At 34.9% G+C, this 27,508-nt stretch overlaps 1 protein-coding gene across 1 annotated transcript in view; it reads right to left on the bottom strand.

Annotated features, from left to right (window-relative positions):
* LOC124630718 (RYamide receptor-like) overlaps positions 1-27,508 on the bottom strand; it is a 31,711-nt gene extending 4,203 nt beyond the window's left edge. Inside the window, exons 1-7 of the mRNA XM_047164697.1 lie at positions 26,821-27,508; positions 15,199-15,293; positions 14,316-14,518; positions 8,737-8,885; positions 4,331-4,452; positions 3,511-3,605; positions 2,678-2,803 (exon numbers count right to left, since the gene is read on the bottom strand). Coding sequence (XP_047020653.1) covers positions 2,678-2,803; positions 3,511-3,605; positions 4,331-4,452; positions 8,737-8,885; positions 14,316-14,518; positions 15,199-15,293; positions 26,821-26,831 — 801 coding nt within the window. The 5' untranslated portion in view covers positions 26,832-27,508. The remainder of the gene's footprint in view (positions 1-2,677; positions 2,804-3,510; positions 3,606-4,330; positions 4,453-8,736; positions 8,886-14,315; positions 14,519-15,198; positions 15,294-26,820) is intronic.

Here is a 27,508-nt window from a genome sequence, read left to right as displayed (position 1 = left end):
CAGCGAAATATCGAAAAAAGATGAACGACATTGGTAAATGTACCATGAAATGGTTGGAAATAGGTTGTCCCTATTCTACTTCTAAAAAGATTTGTAGGCACAACAACGATGTAAGTGAAAGTAGTGAAAGTTACAAGGAAACTTTTCCGTTTAAATAAACACTAAAATGTAAAGCTCCCTATAGCTTTGCTTTGGTAGTAAAAGTACTTTTTATTGGCTGAAAGCTTTTAAGTGACTCTACTAACATTTTAACGAAAGTTAAATATCCATACCTACGTGAATGGTCCAAAAAATGTTTTAGTATCGGAATGTAATTTGGTTTGGCCTCAAAAACTGTCATAAAAGATTTTGCTGTTTATTTTATATGAAGGGAGGTTTTTTATTATTTTTAGCTTGAACAGTAGAATCAATTTGTTAGCAGTGAACTATTAGTTGTTGTGAAGGGTCTTCACAACATTGCAGGTGGAACATGACGTCATGCTCAGGTTTAAAATACTTCGCGCCGTCTGTTTGTCCGTGTTTACGTCAGTTGTACGTCAGAAGCAGGTGAGCAAGCTATCGGATCATTGCCACGTTACACTGACACATTTTAAGTTCTTACATTATCAAGTTTACTTAATTGCTTTCAGGATAATTAATCAATTAATTACGAAAGGAAATTGCGTGTGAAATCTTCCATATGTTCAAATTAATGTGAAGAACCTTGTCGACTGTTTATATTACATAATTAATTAATCGTAAAACGTTTGACAATTAGGTACTGTCTTGTAGGTTTTTGTCTTATATAAACACTTAACGCCCTTTTCAACGCTGTAAGCAGTTTATATAATATTATTTTACGAGACGCTCATTCTTAAAATTGTTGTACAGAAATTAAGTCTACATATTTTAGATACCTGCTTTAAGTACTATTTTAAGCTTTAAGTTATACTACTGACACCCTGGATTAGTGATTCTCACCCATGAAGTAATTTGAATTATATTTTACTCATCAGCAAACTGGTTCTGATAAAGAGATGGGTGTAAAACACGTGAAATATCACGTATATCATGTTGTAAATGATACGTAAGAGACACAGAATTCACATAATTATTACCTATATACATATCCTATTCATTATCTTTCAAAAAATGACACTAGAATTCCAATGCAACATGCGTTTAACTAGCTAATGTTGAAGCGTGTTTATTTACATTAGATTACATTGCATTCAATTTGCACCAGATGGATTTAAATCGGCTAACCATCTGTTACACGGAAATAGAACGCTATTTCTAAATGTAACAGGTTCTTAAGGCAGCCACATCATTATACTGCTGATGATGGATCGGCCTTTCGCGTCAGGATTGGGATATTTTTCCATAAAATTTTCGTAACCTTACCTAATCCTAACTGATTAGGGATATCTTGCGTTATGGGAAACGTAATCGTATTTTTTTCCGGTAACCGCAACTTGAGGCTCAATGTTTTCCAACTTGAGTAACACTAAAACGACGAATTTTTTAACCGATAAATGTAGGATTTAGCAGTGATGAAGTTTTGAATTAAAAATAGCAACCAAGAACACTATTTAAAATAAATATTACATTAAATAAATTACGGGAGAGTTTAAAGTCCCCTTAAATACCCACAGCTTATCAAACTAAACCTTCTCTGCTTAAACTTTGGAGCAGTAAAAGTAAGTTTATCTATAAACAACGAACCTGTCTATCGTACGGTGGAAGTTGTAAAATGTAAATAAAAAGAAATGAGGTAGGTACTATTTATTTGTCACTATCTCTACATTGTTATTGATGTTTATCCTGCTGATGGATCTACCATTAAAACAATGCTTTTAGTTGATTTACCGAAGTAACAAAATAAACATGCGGAAAACAGATATATACATACATGTTTCTGAAAATAGATATATCGGTAAACCCTCGTTGAGAATTACGGCTACATGGAAAGATCAAACAAGATTTAACCAGAATTAAGTAGTAAAAATAATACCTACTGAAACTTCAAAAACAATATTAAATATCTATAAATAAGTCAACATTCTTATATACCAAAAATTTTATAAAATGTTGCAGGTTCACATTAATTTCAGTTTGCAAGCGATTGTTTTCCAATTTCTTTTGTGTCTTCAACGTCTGTGAAATTTATGTCGTTTATTTCGGAGGAAGGAATTACAGAATGAGAGATGCAGTCGTAATTTTAAGAAAATATCGCCGAGACATCTATCTTGTAGAGACTTAAGCTGTCGGGGTCATTGGAAATGAATGAAAATGTGTTCTGACATCTCCCGCGTTTTACAAACCATCTGCAGTAGGTAGGTATGCTATAGAATGCGTACGAGTGATCAATTTGCTCTCAGCACAGGCCACGGAGATCAATGGTAATGCCGAATTCGTGCTCTTGAACGTTTATTTACGATTTCGAATTGCGGTCCATGTATTTGACGCTTACGTACTCCGTAAAGGTTGACCCACTGAATCTTTTATATCCATCAATTTAATTAAGGAATGTAAATAAATGGGAATGTCTTTAGTTGACTGGATTTGTGACGTCGTTTTTTTAGTGGTGTAAATAGTTAGCTTGTTATTTGTTTGTACCGATTGGTTTAGACAGACTTTTAAAGCGTGATCAACGAGTCATAATAAACTATAGTGAATATGTATTCGAGAATCTTACCTTCTTCTTGTTCCGCATGTGGTTAGCATCCCTGGTCTCCTGTGCGTTCCCCGGGGCGCGCGCTCCCCACAGTTTCATCGCCATATGAGCGTAGGCAAACGTAATCACGCACAACGGGATTACGTACTAAAGGGAATAAACAAGCCACTAATGAGAATTTATGGAACTTTTAATTACTAGTTCACCTTGACAAAAATTTAATTCCGTTTTCCTTTTCAATGTTATTGATAACATTGTTTTGTTACTCTGTACTTAATCACTTTGTTTGTGGTTTAATGAAAGTATTTGGAAAAAATGGGATCGGAAAATTTCATAGTCCGCGTCTATTAATTAAATCCAAAACACCTGCTTTTTTCTTTTAATATCAGATGTCAAAGTAAAAGTATCTATCCAAAACATTTGATCATAAACTTCGTTACATGTTTTATACTATGTCACATAATATGTAGCTATATAAATACCCTACGTACGTAGGTACTATTTTGAGTAATTGTAACGTTAGTATCACATAATATTTTTAATTGTATTTATAGGCGTTGTTAAAACAAATAAATTGTCTATGCGATAGGGATCTTAAATATGTATGAGTAATCATATATCATTGTGTGGGCGGACCTCTAACTATCCCAAAACAGTAATAACATTCGTGAATTCTTGAATAATCAATAGCATCCAATCTACCGTAATTCACACTCAATCAGTTTCACAATGACCAAGTCATTTAGAGTGACAATACAATTTCAGATGTATATTTCGCTGGCATTCAATGGAATCAAAATGAATTATAGGTACGCAATTTACGTCAACAAAGGCGATGGAAAAATTTAACTTACCTGAAATACATACAACAACAGTCTATAAATGGCGAGCGAATGTGAGCCGAACTCGGTGGGTGCACAAAACGGCTTTTTGTAAAAGATTTTTGCAACTGCGAAAAGAGAAATTATTATTGTAACTTTGTATACTTACCATATAATGTGAATTCAGTTTACCTACACCTCAATAATACCCACATCTTAAACAGACGGTTACGTAACAAAACTCAACAAATACACACGGTAAACAATACTCATTGTAGGAGAAGGGACGCCAACCCTGCAGTGGGGCCATTAGATAATATTAGATCGAGAGTCGATCAGAGTAAAACCAATTACAGTTACGGAATAGTTCCCAGCTAGGCGGTAGCAGCGTTGTTATAGTTTGTATATTGTGTGTTCATTTACTGACTTAATATAATAAGCTATAATATGGAGTAGGTTAGTAGGAGTACAAGCGTGAAGTTGGCTTGTATAGTGAGATGTCACGCTAAACGATCCACTAGCGCTGAAACTAAACTTGCAACTACGAGGCACATTCCGCAAATACCTCCATGTAGGTATTTCGTGGGGTAAATAATACATGACTATGTCCTAAATATGAATTTGCGGTTCTTATATAATTTTTGATAACGACATTGTCTAAACATGTAAATATTGTCTTGTCTAACGTTAATACTATAACTTTGATTACCGGTTCCACCAAATTGTTTACACCCAAAGTTTTCACGTAATGCGTAGTATAAACAATTTACTTAAAAACCAAAGAAAGCGTTGGTACCTACTCTCAATATTGATATTGATGGTGCCGTAGAGATTTCCTTAAATATACACTCACCTGGATCTAATTCGTCTTCCATGATAACCTCCCAAGACATAGCCATTGGAGCGGCTAAAGAGAGCGCCAGAAACCATATAACCACTATTATTACTTTGGCAATACGCTTTGAAGTATGCGCGCTGAAACAAACATTACGTATTTATTATCAAAAGAATGGAGAACACATTTGAATTTTACGATACAAACTTCTTGTACGCGCGTACAATTGAAGCAAGAGCTATTGTTAACATATTGGAGTAGAAGGATGAAAGTGAAAAAAGTATTGCATCGAATATTCGATTCAAGAGATCGGGATTTATGGAGCAGAAGTTGCACGTATCTTTTTAGCATGTCTGAAATGGATTTAGTGATTCCCAATCTGTTATATAATTGTATAAATGTTAAACTCACGTTCCCGACCGAATAGTTATGTAATTTTTCGAATTGTAATTAAAATATACGTAAATACTTATCCGAATAATATACTGCATAATGAGACCAAGAATCTTCTGTTACTTAACTACTTCTGTAACATCGATATAGCTATATCAAGTAACTTACGCAATTAGTGTAACGTATGTATGTGCAAATAATGGACGTGTGATATCTGTTAATTATATCATCAGACAGTAGACCCTTGAGCCTAGTCCTTAAGTTTGATATCGGCAAACGGGTCAAGGGGTTAACGACAAGATGATGTACTAAGTACCTTTAGTGAGTCTTAAACGGTTTACCCTAGATTTTTGGTCTCTCCATCATACACAGTATTTAGATAACAGAAACCTTTTTGAACTATGGCCAGTATGATTGAGCTTCTGCCTAGTCTTTGAATAAACTCTTGTAATTACTAAACCCCAATATTCGATGGTTGATGAGGTGTTCTGCAGTCAGTGATTCAGCAACGACTTGAAATAACAATTTGCACATAAGTATTGTCTATTGAAATGTTGTATAGGTACGTAAAATCTGAACAAGCTTGAGCACAACAAATACTCATTCATCAGTTGGATCGGCCCGTTCAGTTGTAGGTACCTACAGGCCTTTATTGCGGTTGTGTAAATACCCTTTTCATAGGTCTGCCATAGTTAATAACAAATTGAAATTTCAACTGTACGGTTTTTAATTAGAATTTGATATTTTGTTTGGACGATTTTCCCATTTCCATTTGTATTTCTCTACACAACATTTATTTACCAATGAGAAGAGTTTCTATTCATCTCACATCTTTTTTGAACGTATTTAGTAATTAACCATCATGAAAGGCTTAAATAAATTGAAGCTAATTTTTTCCTACTAACTGGTTGGACTAATTATTATCTTGTTTGAGAATCTTAGCGGAGTCAACATAGTTTAAACACTGTTAAAGTTCGTTAAACTTATGTACAAAGTTTTCCTTAAGAGTAAATACTTAGAGCATTCCTGAACAAAAATACTAGCTGTAAACTGAATTTTGCGTTTTACAAACAAAGTACGATATAACTGCATTTGCTCATTGTAAACATTTAGTGAAGAAAACTTGGACAATCACAATAGTTAACTAAGCAGAATTTAGTAGTATGGAACTTAATAAATATAACCTTATTAATCGTTATTAATAATATACTATTCTAACTATATGGACATTGGTGCGCGTATACGCGTGACATCAAACAATTGGCATCTACCGTAAGTCAGAACCGTGCATCAGATTTTTTTCAGCTCCGAATTAGTCGCGCATATTCGAACCGAGCCTATACCCGCAACAATATCAGTTAGTATATTCGACATATTTTTAGCTATGCAATGTTGGAATGTTGTACGCCATAAAAACGTCGCAACCAAAATTACAGGCTTATGAAACATGACAAATATTTATTCATGCTACAGTTTACCTTCCGATTTAAGATTCGCATATTTACTTAATTTAAATTGTCAGATAGGCAGTCGCTTCTTGTAAAGCACTGGTACTCAGCTGAATCCGGTTAGACTGGAAGCCGACCCCAAAATGATTGGGAAAAAGGCTCGGAGGATGATGACTTAATTTAAATTGTCAGTGGTTAAATGGTGTTGCCGGCTTTCAGATAAGAAAAACGCGAATGCCGGACATTTACAAGATAAAGGAATTCAATAACAGAGGTTTTCACGTTAATATGTGTACGATGTTTTTCACAAATTGTTCCCTGTTTTAATAGTGAAAGTAAAAGATATACGACCGCGAAATTACGACCTTCGTACACAAAATAAAACACGATTATCGGTGCGTCAATGAAATTGGTTATAAAGTGTTAATTGCTGGTCCTAATTAGCCGTTCGACCTTAATAGCAGAATTGTTAAGTAACAGAAACCTTTTAGTTAGCCTGGATACCTTTTATTTCACTCGTCTTGCTTGAAATAGCTATGGTTAGCAGTAATTTGTTTACTGCTAAATAACAAAGTGTAATGGAGAAACAAATTTGTGTTCAGCAATTAAAAGGGAAAATATTCTGATAAACGAAAGTTTTCCTGCTACGTTCGTAAAGGAACCTATTTATAAAAATCGGTTCGTGAAGCAGAGCATAAATGCACATACATTCCCAAAATTACCTTTTATCCATAACCAAAACGTTTCGCATAATTTTATTATAAAAAAAATACAAAGTACCATAACTCGAAAACGTTTGAAAAGGCGATACTGTAAAAGATGCGTGAATTCTTAAATTGCGAATATTTTCACAGCGTGCCGTCGCGGTCTGAGGCGTATTTATAATGAACCTACTCGTGTGAAATAAACACAAGGGGTGCTTATCGCTGATGCATGAGTTTGCGTAAATCATAAGATCGAGTACACGGCTGAAATTCTAATATATTGTATAAAATATAAGACGAGATATTTCAAATCTAACGCTTGACCCATTTCCGTCAGCATCGTATTGAAAAGTTTGGAAGTTTGCTTATTCAATAATCTGATCGCAGTTTCAGATGAATGAGATTGCAGTGAAAATACCGCAGAATGACATAACAAGTACAGTTCACTCCAGATAACTTTGCGATTCTGATATTAGCCATTTTTGACTTCTTGCTCATTTCTTTTTACTGAATATTTTGAGAAGCTTTGCACTCCTTCCTTTCTTGGTTAGTAAAATGTTGTATGTGAGTTGCGAGACTCTATATTATAGTAACTTCAAGCAAAAGCATTCTGTATAAGTACGTAACAAGAAAGACTAGACAGCTGAACTAAGCCATATGTAAACTTCCCCATCAAAACAGATTATTTAGACAGAAAATAAGAACCTCTTGTAAACGCACATAGAAATAAAACCCTCTCGTACTTAATAAAAATTCACATTTCTTTTTCAGTTGGCATTTACGACTGTCGCGTAATCATAAGTAACAGCCTCTATATGCTTATATCCTTTACGTCTAGATCCTCAAAGGACAGCTGTAAACTGTATCACCTAAGTAAATATCCTATTTAGTGACATTTATGCCACTTTCAAACGTAACCTTTCGCATTAAATTTTAGGAAGTCACGAACATATAAGTGAGATATATTTTTTATGACTTTAGGCATATCTAGACTGTAGTTAAGAGTGAAGTTCTGAGGGAATATATTTTTTCTTCTTGTGATCGTCGTATTTTGTCCATTAAACAATCGTTGCCAACAAGGCTTCTCGTGAATAATTGAAACGTCTTTTTTCTAAAAGGTAGCAGACACTTGGGTACGTCTAACTGGCCATGACAAGATTATTTACATCCATCTTTCATTTTGTACTCTGAATTATAAAATGCCTGTCATTCTAAGACTATAAATAAGAGCTTTTGGTAAATTGTCTGTGTTGTTTAACAAAATCTGGGCCAGTATAATAACTTGATACACAAAAGTTACAATATACTATAAGCAAACAGCTTTTAGTTTGACTTTCGGGGTTTTGTTTACCCGAAGAATCATTTACCTAATGGACCAGCAAAACCCCTTCGCGTCATTTTCGCAAGAAATGATGACGTCATAAGACCCTTTGAGGGCTTTCAAAATGTAGGAAAAATACACACGAATAGTGCATTGCTCCCGACACGTTTCGTCTCAGTTATGGACAATTTACGACCTGGCATGTAAAGTATGTATGTTTGAATAAGTTGTAATACCTAAGTTTTTACTCTAAAGCAAATATGTTAAAATAAAACCATCCTATGTATTTTCCCAAGAAGGTAAAATGTACGGAATTTAAATTATTTAAATGTTATAGGAACGTTTGTATTTATCATTAAACTAGCGGTCGCCCGCGACTTCGTCCGCGTACATTTTGTTTTTAACACTTTATTGATTTGACAAATGTATAACCTATATTTTTCAGCTATTTTAAAAGTCATTTTCATGCTAGTTTTAATAATCAACATTTTAAAAGTATCCTCATAATAAATTTACGTGTTTTAAATAAAGTGAACATGTAATTGAATATTTGATTACCTGAGCGGTGTTATTATCGCTCGATGTCTGTCAACTGCGATGGCGGTGAGTGTAAACACGCTGACGTTGACACTGAGCGCCTGCACGAACGGACAGAACGGACACATGAAGTGCGGCAGCAGCCACCGCTGTAGCAGCGCGGCTTGGAACTGTCAACAACCACGACATCATATTAATATTAAAACATGATACAAAATCATGTGATAAATATTTATGAACAAAATGTGTAAATAACGCACCAAATTTTGCGCTCACTAAAAGGCCCCTGAAATGTGACAAACGAATAAAAAATGTTGAATGGAAAATGAAGTAATTGGAAAGAACATTTTGGAACATGTGTTACTTTGCATCCTCTTTGATTTGACTAACTAAAGAATGCAATAAACAACGGCAAACGAGTGACATCGAATTGGTTTCATCACAGCAAGTTTCTAAACTGTGGACTTACATTTTCACAAATTCTTGAAGTATTAAGAACCAAACAATTTAAATACTTCATAACTCCTTCGTCAAAGTTTGTGTGAAAATTTGAATTAAAATCAGCTGCGCAGCGGAAACGCAATGAAGGACTCGTTCATTTGTAGGCGGGATTTCTTAAGTATGATTGGTCTCTGGTATCCGACGATTAGTTACTGTCAATGGCCATTTACTGGTAATAATTTGGGTTTTCACATTAAAAAAAATACTACAGCAGCAATGGGTAACGTAAGCAAGTACACACTACAAATTTTCCGCCATTCTAAGGACAACACTAACATGAGCCTCAGTCCGACGTGAACAAGTGGGGTATAAAGTGGGTATTGGCGGTTTCCTTTCGCTTCTGATTATGTTTAATCAACAAGTTTGAAAGCTTTGCAACTGTGCTGTTTTGTATGTGCAGAGCACACTCAATTTGCATACTTGCTGGCATACATTTTGTGAAACGAATTTGCAAAAGTTTGTAGGCACGGGCTGCGGTAGATACTTTATACGTTATATAACATGTGTGATATAAATAGTTCGTGTTCCTGGGAATAAAGATCTCATTTGCATTGCAATTCTTGGCTGACAAGTGCCTTTGTGAGCGTTATATTGTACTGGAATTACAAATTGACAACGTACGTCATAAATTGCTGATGTATCCCAATGATATCCATATGTTGTTACCATGAATTTAGTACCCGCTTATCTTGAATTCATGGTAGAGGATAAACTACATATCAGAGAGGATTTTAGGCTTTGTAGTGAGTACTTGATGATGGGAATACCACGTGTAGATAATAAATAGTAATTATTTGGAAATAATGCAAAAACCCATAGACAATGTATTTACTAGACGTATATTTTCAGTAGCAAATATTGAGGGGATTGGTAAGATCCTAATCGAATACCGAGTTGGCTTTGGCACGATGTAGAGAACAAGCATTGAACCATTAGCCAACTGAAGAGTTTTGGACTGAAGGCCAAAGAGTGAAATTAGATTTCATGTATGTACATTTAAATTGTACAATAAAAATATATCAAGCCGTCGGTAAACATAACTTTTTATTAAGTCTACGAACTAGCAACGATAAACTGTCAACCTAATGTTGCAAACTACCGTTTTATCAGGTGATTCTAACATATTTACGGCTAACGAGGTTTTCAGTGGTGCATTGGCTTGGTAATACATACAAACTTTCTCCACTTAAACTGTGCTATATACCCACATACTAGTCGAAACTCCTATCATCATTATAACGAAAATTGTTTAACTTTGATTCAATTTTGTAGTTACTGTTTCAATTGTAAAGTTGAGAATATATCGGAATTGGCCAGTGATTTGTGAGCAATACACGAAAATTTATTTCCTTTTCCGTTAACCAGTTATTAGTTCACAATATGACGGATAATTCCAGAATGATTTTAATGCACTGCTAATCCTGCTATTATTTATTCTATCTATATCTATTTTTATATTCTATTATATCTATTTTTATCTTGACATATTAAGTATCAATATCACTTCACAATATTATGTAAATTATATTAATTTGTTGGCAAACTTCAAGCCATTTAAATATTCAGCATGTCTAGGCAATCCTCTCGTACATCTTTGCGGCACGTGAAATACATTGGTTTAATGTACCGTGTAATGGTTTGAAATAACGCGGTAAGAAATGGTACAGGGTTTAAGGTGAGTCGCAATTTATCAGGAATGTGAAAATATATAGGTCTTATGATAAAATATGTAGGTAGATTATCATACGGGTGATGTTTTACTGAATCAATATCACGGAACCCTTGACACAATGCTAAGTAGTCGTGCTTTCGACCACTAGTGCAACCAGAAGAGTCCTTAAATATATAGCGTCTGAAACGATATTGATCATTGATACAGAGTTAAGTTTATAAGTGTCTACTTGAATTATTATTTGAATTGTTAAATAAAGCTGTAACAAAGTATCAAGTTTGCTGAAGATATAACGAGGGTGCTAATTATGTTAAATTGTTGAGTTAATTATTTGTAAAACGTATTAAAACTGCCAGCAATTTAGTTTAAGTTAAAGATGTTATCAGCAATTTCATCTAGCTTAACGTATTTAATATCTTATGCCCCTGAATAACATGAGTAAATAATTATTTTTTCGTCTTTTGTCATGTCAGTATAAATAAAAACGTACATATATATTAGCAACCGTAAATAGTTCAAACAAAAATAAAATCCATTTACGTGGATGACACAGCTGATCGAGGTGTTGGATAATGTCTTCAATTTTTAATACAGAACAATAAATTAACGAACTAATAATAACTGTTATCTGAACTGGAAATGTTAAAACATTGATGAGTATTTCAGATAAATGTACTGCAGCAGAGCGATTATATTGGAACGTACAACATACATCATGCGGTATTAACTGCTCTCGGATATCTGTCTACCTACGTCAAAAATTATCATTATATTAAGCCTGGGCTGCCACGATAAGAATTTATTGTCCATAAAGAATCACTGGACCCAGTAACAGGTACTAAGCTTTCTAAGAGTTTCCAAGCTCATGAGGCGTACATCTGTAGTGTACGTTGTGGAGACCTTTCCTCGTCACTCGCGTAAAGGTCGACCCTATAAAACCCTTTTTAACTCTGCTAAACACATGTGCAACTCCCGACGAATGTGACGAAGAGGAAATGTTAAAATAATATTTGGAGCCTAAAAATATATACTACGATAAACTGGTATCTAATTTTAAAATTCGAGTAAAGTTTGTGTAAAAGTGGGAAATACTTAAAAGTAATTAAATCCTTCGCAGCACGAAATTGCACTTCTAAGAATTAACGTTCAGAGAGGCGGGTTTTGCAATGAAAGTGGGTTTCGTCAAAAGATAGCCTGAAGCTTTTACACGAGTAAGTGGGAAGAGACACGATACGAACGTTTGGAATTGTATACCTAATTGTCACAGAAGCACTTTTTTGTACCCAGAATAATTTTAGACTTCTCAGATTTGCTACCGCACACAATAAGTATTGTTATACTTTACTGGATTTCTTCAAAACATCGTATTTGCCTTTTCGTTTCGTTCTACTATATTGAAAGCGTCATACCTACCACAAAAATAATCTCGACAATGTTTTATTATTTTTTAACAAATATTTAAAATATTGACTGGTAGTTTTAATTAAGCTCACCGGGCCTAGGGGCACTGCAAAAAAACTTATTGTTTCATTTTAAATGTCTTATATACTATCTGTGTCTTTATCCGACCAAACAATACTTACACAGCAATACCAGTAAATAACATTGCGGAAATCCGAGTTTAATGCAATTATATAAGCTCGCCTTCTTCAACACAATTATCAAACAGATATCAAGATTTATTAAAAAGAGCGATAAAGTATTTTCGAGTTCATTAATTTATTTCCTTACCCATGGGGTCGCAACTGTCTTTCGAACAGAACTTTGGTTAGATCATTTCCACTGGGTCTCTTATTAACTTTGAAATTGTTTATTTAAGATTGAGAACAATCTTCTCTCAAATGTTATATTTTGAATCAACCATTGCCGTCCAGTTTAATCTAGTTAACTTCTTATTATTGTTTTTGAAGTAATTCTAGTGCATGGTTAAATGTTTTGTTGTTTTTGACTGTAAAAAACTATGACAGGAATAATTCAATAAACTTAAGTGGATGTAATGGTAAAGTTAGGTACTTTCATTACTGGATTCTAAACGGATTATGTGAGATAAATTCATTCTGGCTGTAGACAAGATGCCACTTAACGTATACAGTGTGCAACAAGCCTAACAGCGCATCAAACACAGAGGAAGGAAGCCGCCTTTGTGGCAGTGAGCTAAACTACTCTAATGATACACCTACTTACCTATGTATCAGACTCCCTACTTCGCGAACTAACAACGAGGTAATAGGGAAACCTTTTGTTCATTTTGTAACGGTTCAGTAGTTTTCCGCGTATTGTATTAAAGGTAAAGTGCCTGTTTATTTGTACACTTAGGTACACTTGCAGACCGCTAACTTCTTAATTGCGTCCTATCTGTTCTTTTCCACCAAAAAATTTAAACATTTTTAGGGTAATCATGTTTTGGCAAATCTGCCATGCCATTTGAAAAAAAATCGGCCATGAAGATAACCGGGTGGAAGATTTTATGAATTAATGGATTCCCATCACAATGCTTTTTACCCCTTTGAATGAAATGGAAGTGCCTATAAAGATTTGTGGAATATTTGGGCGCAATTAATCAATCTGCGTTCCTCTCCAATATGCGATTTAATGGAGTTGGTTTAATGGTTTGATGGCCGATGGAGTAGGTTCTAAAAAAAGTAATAAATAAAATGGATTAACAATTACTTTGGGAGAAGTAAAAGAGATGACCGCGGTGAAAACTAATTATATGAATTTATTGATTCACGCTTATCATTTGCGTAGTACAATTGATTTATCGTTCACTCACACGCAGTAATGCACAACCGTTGTAACAAGATTGTGACTACACGTCAATAGAATTAAGTACCGCACTAAAATAACTGCTTTCATTTTGGCAAAGTAAATGAAAAGCTTTTATGACTATAGACACAAAATTATATCTGCAATGTTCGTTTTTTATATTTGTAGAACAGAATTTATTTTTATGGAAGTTCATTCTTTACTAAATTAATTTATTCTTATTTTCATCTACCTACGTATTGACTGTTCAGCCGTCTACAATTACAGCGTAAATGTAGGGTAGTTACTTTAACATTTATTAGTAAAAATATTACCTTGAATAATTTATCAGAATTTCAATATCAATAAAATGCTTCAGAGCTTCACTACATATTTCATCAGGCCGATACTGAGTATGGGAGTTTTCAGATACATTCATTATCAACTGATTGAATGCAAATTAGTTCCCCGAAATTCATTAATCCAGCCTGTGAAAGTTACGTGATTGGACTTAAATTCAAGCACAGGGTTAACTACAGCAAAGGTTGTATCTTTCTATGTAGTTAACAGATCTTGCTACTAAAAACCTGATAAGAAGTCTACATATTTGCTATATCAATTTACCTTCAGAGTATTTGCAACGGGTGTGAAACAAATTAGCGTGGTGTCACGATCTACTTACTTGAAATGGTACAGCGAATAATCCTATGACTATGTCGGCTAAAGCTAGGTTGGCTATGTAGCAGTTTGTGACGCTCTGCATTCTTCTCGAGGTGGCGACGACCCACATTACTAGGAAGTTCCCCACCACGGCAAGGACTGATATCGAGCCATACAGAAACGATAGCAGCACTATCATACCCGTCGGCACGTCGTACAACGTCTCTGAAACAAACACGTAATCATGAAAATATGTCAAACTAAGAACTAAGAAATAAATTCATATGACTATTGTATTGATACCCTTAAAAAAATAAGCTGTGTAATAATAAATGATATCTACTAGTTTTTTCGAGTCAGCAACATCCAATATCTTCAATATCAAATAAATAAAATATTTCGTTCGTTTAATTTGCCAAAGCGTAAGCTCCAATGTTTTCAAAAGCTAGACGCTTCTTTAATTGAAATACTGAACATCAAAGAGATAAAATCATAGACAATTAGGCATAAGTACCTAATATATTTTTGCAATTTTATTAAAATTCCAAGTATTTGACTACCTAAGTTTTCAAAATGCTAGTTTTTAAAGAGCATCAAAACATATTTTATATTAATAACAATATGCTGTTTCAATTAATAAGAATTTCGTGTAGTAGTCCTTTGTTGATCATAATGTAAATCTTATATTTTGATATTGCTCCATGAACAAAATAGAATAGATAAACGCATCACTGGCATAGTGTAACCTTCGTTTCTGCAAAAAATAAGTTGAGATTCAATCAGCAGTCAATTTGGACGTTGATGCCAGATTTATCGTTGGAGCTCTTGTTATTTACGGCTACAATGTACAAAAAAACGATAACCTCCATAGCAGTGAGTATATTTTTGCAATTTTTGAAACTTACCGAATGTGTCATTAGTTCCATTGTGTATTATATACTCATCAATGGAACTATTCCTTGACCAGTCCGCGTCGTCATCTTGTGACGAATTTGTTGTACTGTAACAAAAGAAACACGTTATAAAGAACTTACTATAATAATAACAACACTTGGTAATCCAATGCTAATTAAATTATAAGGACAAATATGCATATAAAGGTTCATTTGTCTGCCGTTACAGTAAGAGAACAGTGATTGTTTCATCCTATGGTAAATAGGTATAAATATCACGGTCACGATTGTAGCACTATAATAAAATCAAAGGGACGAGGAGTAAATTCCAATCTTCTACCAGGGATCAGATACTTCAAAATGTTTTAAATTTAACAGGATTAAAAACATTTATTTTAAGCTAAAATTTTGAAGATCTATGATTTTCACAAAGTTGGCGAATAAATCACTCAATCATCAAAATATATGGTTTATATAAATATATGTCGGAGACTGTCAATAGTACGGACACTAAACGTCACGCAAGCGCGACCTCTGGTGGCGTTTCCGGTGAAACAACATTTTGGCGCGCTTGGCAGAGTCGTGGTGGTCGGCGGGGCGTCCGCGGAGCTCAGTCTTGATCGAGTCTTGGTCGAGGCTTCGTTGAGTCTTCGTGGAGTTGTCGCGTTACTGCCTTTCGTTACGTAGTGTACCTAGTGTTATTGCCTAGCGTTGTAGTACCGTTGTAGATCCATATTGTAAAGGTTATTGTAATGGTTCTTCTAACCTAACAGACAGATATGTGTTGCTGCGGAGTTTGTTCCGCCACTTCTTCTCCCCAGCCAAAACACATAGGAAGTGGCGCAGGGCGGGCGTTTTGGGGGTTGTCTTTTGTTCTGACTAATTTGAATAAACGTTTGAGTTTTTGAGTTTGTTTGAGTTTTGAGTTTCTTTGAGTTATCTCTTTGCTTGATTACCCTAACTGATGTCGGACGATAGTGCCATCCTGATGACGCCTCCGACATATATAAAATAAGATCCGGTACTCTTTCCACATCAGACTAAAGAAACACAATCTTTTGACTTTATCTAACAAGGTTCATTCACAACGTCTCAATTGCGTGCCCTTTTTGGTCATGCGGGTCAAACAATCTATAACAAGCTCCACGTTTAAAATCTGTTCCGCTTTTACACAATAGCGAAAATTGATTATCTCTCAAGATTAATGCGTTTTCGTTGTCTGAAGCTGAAAGTGAGCGATGATGGCCATGCTTTAGCAGTCCGACCACGTTTAATAAAACCTGGATGGCCATACGATATCAGGTATTCCCGTTCGAAATAAGCTCTCCGCTCGACGTCAATCAATTTCACCAAGTTACAAAGACGATAAAGCAATTGGACTTTATCACGTAGCGACTTTATATTGCGCTATTTAAATCAGTGACGTGGATTTCCTTTTATTTTATACAACAGGACTGTTTCTTGCGACTGCTCACTTAAACTTTCCCTCCCCATATGACCCTCTTGGGGTAAGAGTTTCGAAAACATTTTATTAGCGGATCTGTACGTCCCAGAAGGAACCCACCTAACAAATTCCACGTTCGTTGACTTTGACTTTTTAAAATTTTATTTGACGCTACAAATAAAATTAAAAGAGACAAGCACAAACACAAACCAATTAAATATCTTCCCACGGAATATTTTACGAGACTGGTAAAAATGTATTCTTTGTGTTTATATGTTAAAAAGTGTGCACCAAAACATTTGTTTATGTCAGGCATATTATAATCGGGCAGACGCGACGTACCTATCTTTGCAATAAAATCCTACAATACATATTGGTTGTTCGCGAGCTTGTGATTGGGCCAGGTGATAACAACGTTGTTTGCACAACATCTTACACGCAGACATGAACGACTGTCTAATGACTCGTATAAAGGTCAATGTGAACATACCTATAAACAGTGTTATCAGTTATCAGTTTTTGTTTTCCTCATTTTTTCATGTTCATAACAAATAGAAGGAGAACTTTAGATAGGTATGTTTGGATGGAAAATTTCATTCCTATAAAAATTCTTTGTCACCTTGCCCAGCTTCATGAGGAATCAGGTAATTGCACCAGCAAACATTCGTTTATGACATGTGTAGGTAAACATTAAAGGCAGACTTTCAGAACGGTGTCTTCGGTTTATTAGGTCTATCGCTTCTAGCGTTTGTAGAAAAGCTTACAGTGCGTCTCTGCGTCTTCAATCCCACAGATATAATACATGTATTTGTAGATGAAATGCTTCGTACAATCCCAGAAAATTAAGGCCAGGCTCAGGAAATGTTATGATCGTCACGTAGTTTGGTAAAGCGTGAGTGGACTGTGCCTTAACATTTTATATCAAAAGTTTGGAAGACTAGACTACGTACGGTGATATCATTGAATTTGGCTTTAATGAATTAAAGAAAAAGTGTCACCTATGTCTAGTGTGTAAATCATTATTTCGAATTATTTTTCCTCAGGAAGTTAAAATTATAAAATAAGGCTTCGGAGACTTGAAAAAAAGTAAAAACCCAGTAGGTTGGTAGGTATATAGAGCTAAAATACTTTTTCAAATTAGCTTTTACGTATAGGTAACGTGCCGCTACCTTCGTCATACTACAATAGGTAGGTACAGGTAGATTTGAAAGACATTATAGCTAAAATTCTGATTTTCCTTTATTCCCGTAGGTCATGTCCACCATTGTGCTAGTGTCACGACCGTGACCCTTACCGATCCGTTATATAACAAGGCGGAACTTAAGTACTAGCGGAAAGCCAGTAGCTTGACAATATTACATATACTTAATTATTAACTTATGTAATGATTTTGTTATTTATTGTTTATTCAGGTAAGTCTTAGCTGTGAGATTGTTCGAGAGAGTTACCGCGGCCCTGGTCTTTAAAGGCCTACGAAGGAACACGATGGGTTTGAGTCGGTAAAAGTCTGACACTCCGTCACCGGTGCTAGCCCACATCAGGAGGAGTCATTTAATGATCTTTGCCATTGGAAAAAAAAAACCTAGTCTTGGCTGCGGGGTTGTGCAAAAGAGCCACAGCGAGAGGAGTCATTGACGATTTCCCTTAAAAAAAAGGTTCCTAGTCATTGGAATGTATTTCTAAGTTCCGTTATACGGATCTTAAATATAAAATGTTCGATATAGCCACGGCAGCGTCGTAGGCATAATCACGTTTGCTGATATCGATACTAATAATATTTCAAATTCAATTAAGTGTCCTCGCGAAGTGAAAATATTAACTTCCAGTTTATTTATGTGACCAGCCTGAGCAAGCACAATTTCTTTAAAAAAAATATTCTTGGACACTCGATTTTGAGAAAAGTAAGGACATTGACATTGGGAATAAAGTTGACTTTTAGCGCGATTACGTTTAGTTATATCGATACTTAACTACCGTACTTAAGTGTGCCTATTTTTGGAGAGTTATAATTACCTATTCAAATTATTTATGCTAGCATGAAATGGTCTGAATTATAGGTCGTTAGGTCTGCCTCTTTAGTCTTTAACCTCTTATTAATAAACATGGTCTAAAGTCGTTCTAAGTTTAAACGTCGTTTAAACTTATATGGCCTTACTACAAAAACTTAAACGCCTGTTTTACACTTGTCTAAAAAAAATGTGGCTGCAAAATGAACCATATGTCAACGTCATAATTTGTCATTTTTTTAGACAAGGCCTGAACTGACGTTTAAAAGTTTTTGTGGTAAGACGGATAATATATTATGGTTATTCCAGATGTAGCTTTGATCCATGTTCATTCATAAGAGCCTTTAGTTCTTGGATACGATACTAAAGCTGAACAGAATGTTTTTGGTTTGCATTTCTCAGTAATAATCAGGATCGATTATGTCCATTGATAGCAGTAGCAGATTCGTCCAAATGACGAAGTGACTTGACTAAAGCTGGCGAAACGAAATAATATTATTATCCTATAACTAAACGATGTAAGTATGTAGCTGTAAGTTTTCTTAAAATTAATAAAATAAAAAAAAATATGTTTGATGCAAAAAATCAGTGGGCTAAATCAGAACCGATCTTGTAAATGTACCGTTTAGCTCAATCGCAACCAAAAATAGTCACATTCACACTTTCATCGATTTACATATTTTATCAGTGCTTCGTGGAAAACATTACTATGAAGTTATGAAGAAGATCCCAATATAGCACATTCCCGTGGAAAATCTAAAAGGTTAAATTCCATTATATTTTATTAGTATGTACCTATTGTTGCGTTAACTTCTGCTAGAAGCTTTTTTAATTTTACGAAATCATCACATTTCTACAGACAGAAGTTGCACTTCCACGGACGAGCTCTTTTACAAAGATTTCCATTGTTTTTAATAGTATACTGCCATTTCTGTGAAAAATAATCAACGTGACATTTAAAATTCCAAGAAAGTAAATCATTTTATATACTTACTTGTTAAAACGCACAATACAGGGCACAAAGTGTTGTATTTCTTTATTTTCATTTAGTATCTACATCGTCGTAGTTTTTAGAAAACGAGACAACTTTTAGTTTTAAAGACAAAGCCTTCCTTGAAATGGGTCATACATCGAAAGTAAACACAACACGACGAAAATATCTTATCTTCTATAACATTAACAAGAAATACAAAAAAATAAGCAAAATTACGCTTTAGACAGATCTTACCTAGAACTTAAAGAGAAGCAGAATAAAATAAAGTTACCGAACACAGTCTGTTCCGTTTTTAAAGTCTAGACCTTTTTCAGTAATTTATTTTTCACTTTTATTAACTTCTTTATGTCTCTAGAAACACGTTGAATGCCATTACGAGGATATTAACTATATCGCAAGGAAATACGAGCTACGATATCTGTTTAACGGTTGTCTAAATAAACGTTATTACTGGCTATAAAGGCGCGGCTCCACCGCGGTGCACGGAGAGGCTACGCACGTGTATTAAGCTTCGCTTTGTAAGAAAATATATGTGGTTGTGTCCACTGCAACCCACGGAGAGGCTACGCATGAATTGACGTCATTGATACACGCGTGGCTTGCTCGAATAGGCGGTTACATAGCTCAACACTGTCAACGTGGGTCTACGTTTCCACTGGAGTACACGAATAAGACCCACGACTATGTACAGCTCGGTTATCGCAGAGCAGTTGTTGTAAGCGGTTACGTAGCTCAACGCTGTCAGCGTGGGTCTACCCGTGCGCCGTGCCACGCTATACATAGTCGTGGGTCATATTCGTGTACTTCAGTGGAAACGTAGACCCACGTTGTCAAACAAATGAATACATGCAGCTAAAATGCGCCGCGTGTCCGTGCACAGCGTGCACTGCGGTGGAGCCGCGCCTTAAAGCACATTTGTACACTTCCATAACAACGGGAAAAGAACAACTCAGGGTTTCAAATAGCAGATGTTTTCAACCTTTATTGGAAAACTGTTGATGTGTTTTTAATTATTTTATCGCAACTCTATTTGTGTATTTTTAAATTGTGCCAGGTATATTCGACTTAAGACATCTAAAAGAAGGTGTGTCAAAACGTAGGTGTGTCATTGTTATTTTTAATCATTATAATATGAGATAGGTAATAGCAGACAATTATTCTCAACAAATTTTAATATTTTTATATCACGAACTAGCAATAGTAGCACTATTTATTTTCACCTTACAGGTTAAGATAATGTCTTGGAACCAAAGTCATCAATACATAACACAAATCATCAATCATACAAAAGCAATCTATTTTCAGTTCTGCCTTTAAAAGCATTAAAGTTGGCTCAACATGCCCTATATTTGTGGACGACAAAGGCGCAGCTCGCACTGTGAACACACAACGGAAGAAACAGCACAACTTCTCAAAATGAACTCTATTCCATGTTTATTTCGGCCTTTAGTCGGAAGGCATTAAAAATACTCGTACACCATCCGAGATTTTCTAATAAATCAAAAAAATATTTTTGTGTGCTATATTTAATTTTATGTGCGGTGTTAATGGTCGCGTTAAAACGTGATATTTTTGTAGTCGTTAAGAACATCCAATGCAGTATTTCGGGGAGAAAATGGTACTCGCTTTTTCTTTTTAAATTCTAACAGATCAAAATAATGTCCTAACCCAGTTATGATGTTTCCATCAAAATGTTTGCCTACATTTAGGCGAGAGCTATGCATGTTATTCTGATTGGACGGCTCGGGGATCAGTTCCGACCACATTATCTAAAACAAGCCAGTAGGTCACGTGTCACACATACGCCCGTATACTTACATCACAGCTGTCTATCGATGTAAATCTAAACTGACAATCATCATTACGAACAATAAACTACAAGTACTAACTACCGGAACCCCTACATTTACATAAATCGAGCTACAATAAAATTAAACTCCTTATAAATCTTCTCCTAAAAAAGTTTAAACGGAATTCTGAACTTTTTAATGTTATTTCGCTGATCCTAAAATCCCAGTAAAAAATGTTTATGATGGATGAGGCAAAAGAACAGCACGTAAGAATTATAACCGCGAAGTGAATCCTGACTGATGGGGGCACGGTTTACAAATGAATATCCTCAAATACTATCAAGGTTTGGTATTAGGTGGGATAAAGAAACTAGGCAAAAAAGCTTCGCTCTCAACATTGATAAATAAATTTCTTGGCTATTCTCGATTAAATAGTGCTGTAAGTAAGTTAAAGATGCTTAATCACGACTTCTCACGCAACTCTACATATAATTGGATTTAAACTACACTGGTTCACAATTTATTGCCGGTTTTACTTTTATTGTTTTTAAGATTGTTTTATTGTTCGTCTGCCAAAAAACTGAAACTGAAAAAATAGCTTTTACCATATTATTATGACTGTGTTGTTATTATGGAGTGTAAAACTTCCAGATCTTAATTATTTTCATTAAAGAAAGTACAAACAAACAAAAAAATTACGACTTCAATATTTTGGTACACATCAATATTTTGAATCGTAAAAATAAAATTACCGTTCAGTAAATGGCTTGTGCCCTAAATAACAACATTGTTTATTTATTTTCGTTTGAATCGAACTCTGTTTAATCTGTGTAACAAAATGTCAAAGACAAAAGTAATACACGGGACACGATGGGCTCAGCGTCGAGCACCTTTTATTTGCACCTGACTTACTTTTTGATAAGCTTGCTTCGTTATTTAATTCGTGTATTGAACATAGTTATTTACCTGCAGATTTTATGAGAACTGTTGTTGTTCCTATTGTGAAAAATAGAACTGGTGATGTGTCAAGTTCGTCAAATTACCGACCTATTTCATTGGCTACTGTATTCTCTAAAGTATTTGAAACTTTAATTATGAAACATCTGAATGAAAATAATGTACCTTTAAATAATGCTCAATTTGGTTTCCGGCGAGGTTCGTCCACCGATTTAGCTATATTTGCCTTGAAAAATACGGTATACGAGTATTTAAATAGAAACACCACGGTATATTCATGCTTTTTAGACCTAAGCCGCGCATTTGATACAATAAATTACAGTATACTATGGGACAAATTAAGGAAAACCAAAGTACCACCAAAAATCATAAATATTTTAGAATACTGGTATGCCAATCAAATAAATCAGGTGAAGTGGAATAACACTCTGTCGGAGAGTTACAAGCTGACAAGTGGAGTGAGGCAGGGCGGGCTGACGTCGCCTGTCTTATTCAACTTGTACATAAACGAGCTGATCGAGGAACTGAGCAGCACCAGGGTCGGATGCCAGGTCGGCGGAGTACGCATTAATAACCTTAGTTATGCGGACGACATGGTGCTGCTCAGTCCGTCGGTCAACGGCATTAGGCAGTTAATAAATATATGCGAAAAATATGCAACTCGACACCACCTAACATATAATGTGAAGAAAACAGAAGTTATGATATTCAAGTATAAAAAAGGCCCTGATGTACTTCTACCGATAAGCTTATGTGGAACCGTGCTTAAAATTGTTACGAAGTTTAAATATCTGGGACATATTATTACAGAAAACTTGATGGATGATGACGATATGGAACGGCAGAGGCGCAGTATAGCCTGTAGAAGTAACATGCTAGCCAGGCGTTTCTACCACTGCTCTAAACAGGTGAAGGTGACGCTGTTCAAGGCGTACTGTCAGTCGTTCTACACCAGCCAACTCTGGTACCGGTACACGAGGAGTGCGTATAACACTCTTCGTGTACAATATAATAATGCATTCCGGGTAATGATGAACTTGCCCTGGCGGTGTAGTGCGACTGACATGTTCGCTGAGAGCAGTGTTGCAGGGTTTGTTGGTCTAGTACAGAAGCTCAGGGTGTCATTCTACAGCAGAGCAGCCCTGAGTACCAACAAAATTGTGTCCTCTGTTTTTCATACCGTCCATCTAACACGAGAGATGAAAGACTTTTATTAATTTGTAATTACATGTAGGTTTAGTTTTTATTTTTATTTCATTTTGTTATTTTATTTTATTAAGTATTATGTATTTCAAAGTTTAAGTCATGTTTGTGTTAGTGTGTCTGTATCTCGTGTATGTTATGGGTAATTACCTGAAATAAACAATATTTAATTTAATTTTAATTTAATTTAATACTCACAAAAAGTCTGTGTTCAAATTGACTTTTACACTACATTAGGTAAACGTACAACTGCAATTTATATACTAACAAATAAATACAATATCAGTCATAGTACCTACAGGTGGCGTCCTCTAGATTGTGTTACCGTAATACGGCTCGGAAAACAATCCCCGCATGACACACAATCACACAATACTAATATCTGAATGCATTCGGTAATATCATCAGTTTATTGATACCTATTATCAGAGTACTCTATTAACCATACTACGACATATTGACAACGTCTCAAATAAAAAAAGTAGTGTTTTTTTCTTCTAAAATTGTTTGTAGGTACTGGAACAATTCAAGAAATTCTAAAATGTAGCAGGTTCTGTTATTTAGTCTTGTGCGTAATGTAACCTCTGCATATACATAAAGATCAATGTACAAAGAATTATGTCATAACTCATCATTATTGTTCACTGACTCTATTCTATAAAACAGAAGATAGGGAAACAAATAAGTAGAATGTATGCGCATAATAGTTCTGTCTTAGAATAGCTTTCTTGCGAGCACCCACAATATACTCTCATACTTAGTGAACATGACTAATAGTAGATAGCATAATAACAATAATTTGTACCATAGAATAACAACAAAACTATAATTACATAATTTGCATTCTGTCTGTTCCTAACTTGGATTGTAAATAGGTACAATATACAGGTATATAGATGAGCTTCAGTACGGGAACTCGTAAATATAAATAACATAAATAATAAAAACAGTGTACAACGTCAGTGGTAACAGTTTTATAGGAAAATCGTGCTTATTACTATGGAGTTAAGGTGCATGACAGTTACCACTGATGTGCAGTCTACTGTACATAGGTACCTATATGAAATATTTTTTTAGTATTTCTGATTCATTTATGAAATTTTTGTTTCAATAAATGTACCTAATGGATTACGCCATTCCGATGTACATTGATATTTGAATATTTATTTTTAGCAGTTCAGCATTCTTTTACTAATACCGTGTTCCAAAGGGTTAAAAATCTAATTGGAATGCTATAAAATATTATGCGTGCTAATCTTGCTTATTATCTATCAAGCCAATTAAGACAGAAACAGTTAATGCCACAATAAGGAAGGTTTTCAGTGCGTTCAGCAAGCAATAATGACTAGCATTGAATATGCCAGTACATATAGAGGTCTGAATTTGCTCCCCAAAACTGACAAAGTTTCATTTATCTGTTACAATAAACACACTTGGAAAATAGCTACATCGATATTCAAAATATGATATCAAAGTTATTTTCATAAAATATATTCCTATTACTAAATAGTTTCTACGGCGCGGTGGCAGCACACAATCGAATTTCGAACATAAATAATTTCACAATAATGGAGCACTATAAAAAAATATGTTATACAATTGGTATCGTTGGAATTTTTATTACTGTTTTAGACCCTGCCAAAAAAATGAAATTTTATGTCCCCGCAATGCTTTTGTGCTACTATGCTCTGTGCGGTCACTGTAGTAACATTATACCGTTTTGGTTTTTAAGCTCTTTAGAGCTTAATTACGAGCACAAAAATGAGTTAAAATAAAGGCACAACAATAACATTACATTTGCCGTAACGATTTATATGCACTGAAACTAAAGTCCGCAAACCCACTGAAGATTCCTAGAGAAAACACGCACTTTTCTTTAGCAGCGATTTCTGTTTAAAATTCTGTTGTGTACCCCCGATGTTGTCCCGATTGGAAGCCAAATTGGCAGAGAAATCATTAACATGCTCGAGTTGTTGGAAAAAGAATTTACTACCGGATATCGCCATGGTTCCAAGAGTTAAATTTCCGACTGAATTCGATATCAAGCCTTGACCTTCTTCTTATCTTAGTGAAGTACCTCTTCACTGCACTTAGACGCGCTGGCTAGGCTTTAGGCATAAAAATGTTTTAATACCGGACGATTCTTAGAACCATTATGCTCATAAAATCGTAACATTATAATTTTATGTTAGACAAATGAGTGACATGACAGAAGCCATTAACAAAAAATAATCACTCATATTTATTTAGTTTTATTATCTTTCTAACAGTGCTCCAATTACGGTACTTACTTAATATTGTCCTAAAACCTTACCTTTTTACCTTCTACTTTTATAAAAAATCTATGACAGGTCCCTCTCATAATATAATAAGTGCGGTTGAACCTGAATTTACAGCTTCCATAAAGTTTCCTAACAATGAGGGGACGATCTTAACAATATGACAACAAAGGATGAAAGAGATTTTCCTATCGAGATTTAATAGAGCTGAACAACTGCGTCTACTGATTCCACTCGGCTCTGGTATGATAAGGGACGAAGTGTGGAATTAAAGTTGTGGCACGGGCCTTCACTTTATTATATATGGGCCAAATATTGTTACAGTGTAATCCTCTACGTACAAGAAGGCGTATTATTTAGCTGAAGTATTTTTTACTGATCAGATTTTGCAATGTTGTAAAGTTTTATAATTTGGGTCATGGCGCCAGAAGATGCTTGGCACATCGGAAAAACACTTTTTTAAAGGATAGAAATTGTTTTTTTAAGATAGCATAGCTATACATCTTGCTATACTATTAACACACAGTTGAGATCATTTATATCCTAAATTATAAAGTCATGTTTTGTAAACCTCAATGAGACGTGCTAATTGTTGAATAAATTGTGAAACAAATCTTCCGCACCATATGATACTTTTGTAACGAAGTTAACACGTATACCCCAAATATAATAAACGATGAAAAATTGCTTTTTGTTGAAAGTTCATGTTTTAGTAATTATCTTTTCCATTTCTTTACGTAATTGAGTCCATTAAAGTTAAAATGTTTACCTTGTTTTTTATTTTTTCATAATCTAAGATTGTAAAAAGTGGCTCTGGATCTTCGGTAAGTCGTTTTCGTAACTAGATTTCTCTGAAAAACAGGACTAGAGATCTTCAGTTGGATTATATAGCCTTCAACGAGATGCGTTATGCATTTAAAATAGCCTTATCACGTATATATGTAAGTTAACATGAACTTGCCTAGTGTCCATCGCGAAGAGGGACGAGGCCACGATTTGGAGCAGAATGGTGGCTGTTGATAACGCCAGGTTTCTTTGTTCTATTCACTAGCCTAGTTGGCTCACTGTGCTAACACTCTACACACAACGAGTGCACGGCTTCGCTTACAGCGTGTTTGCAGAACGATTAGCACTCTTGTCCCCGCTCCCAAAGTTGACATTGCGCACTTACTGATTTTTTAACCTTCACGTAGACATTACTTCTGTAAACTTTAGTCCATATTTTTAGGTCTTCACTTGAAATTAATATCCGTATTCAAGACACACAACTTAATATTTTATTTATTTACAAGTGAATTTTTATTTCTTTAATCACAACACTTCAATGCTCAGTATCAAATGCATTTGCAGTACTTATTTTACATTTCACTATTATAATACAATATTTAATCACAATACGTTATTAAATTCATTAACGGTTTTACTAAGAGAGGAAAATAGTTAACTACACTGTAACTAGAATTCGGAATATTTTTTTTAATAATAACTATGCTTGTTTTATAATATTCACATCATAATTAACATGTATGTATCATTTACAAGTTTTTACAATAGTCGCGTCGGAAAATCGCGCGAGGGAAAGTTTCAGGAGTACGCAGCGGAAGCGGCGCGCCGCGACGCGTATTCGAAGGCGAATGGGCCACGGCTGA

Source organism: Helicoverpa zea, chromosome 5, assembly GCF_022581195.2.
Source record: "Helicoverpa zea isolate HzStark_Cry1AcR chromosome 5, ilHelZeax1.1, whole genome shotgun sequence".
NCBI classification, from domain to species: domain Eukaryota; kingdom Metazoa; phylum Arthropoda; class Insecta; order Lepidoptera; family Noctuidae; genus Helicoverpa; species Helicoverpa zea.
Note: the sequence above shows the minus strand (reverse complement) of the source record. Positions and strands in the feature narration are given on the sequence as shown.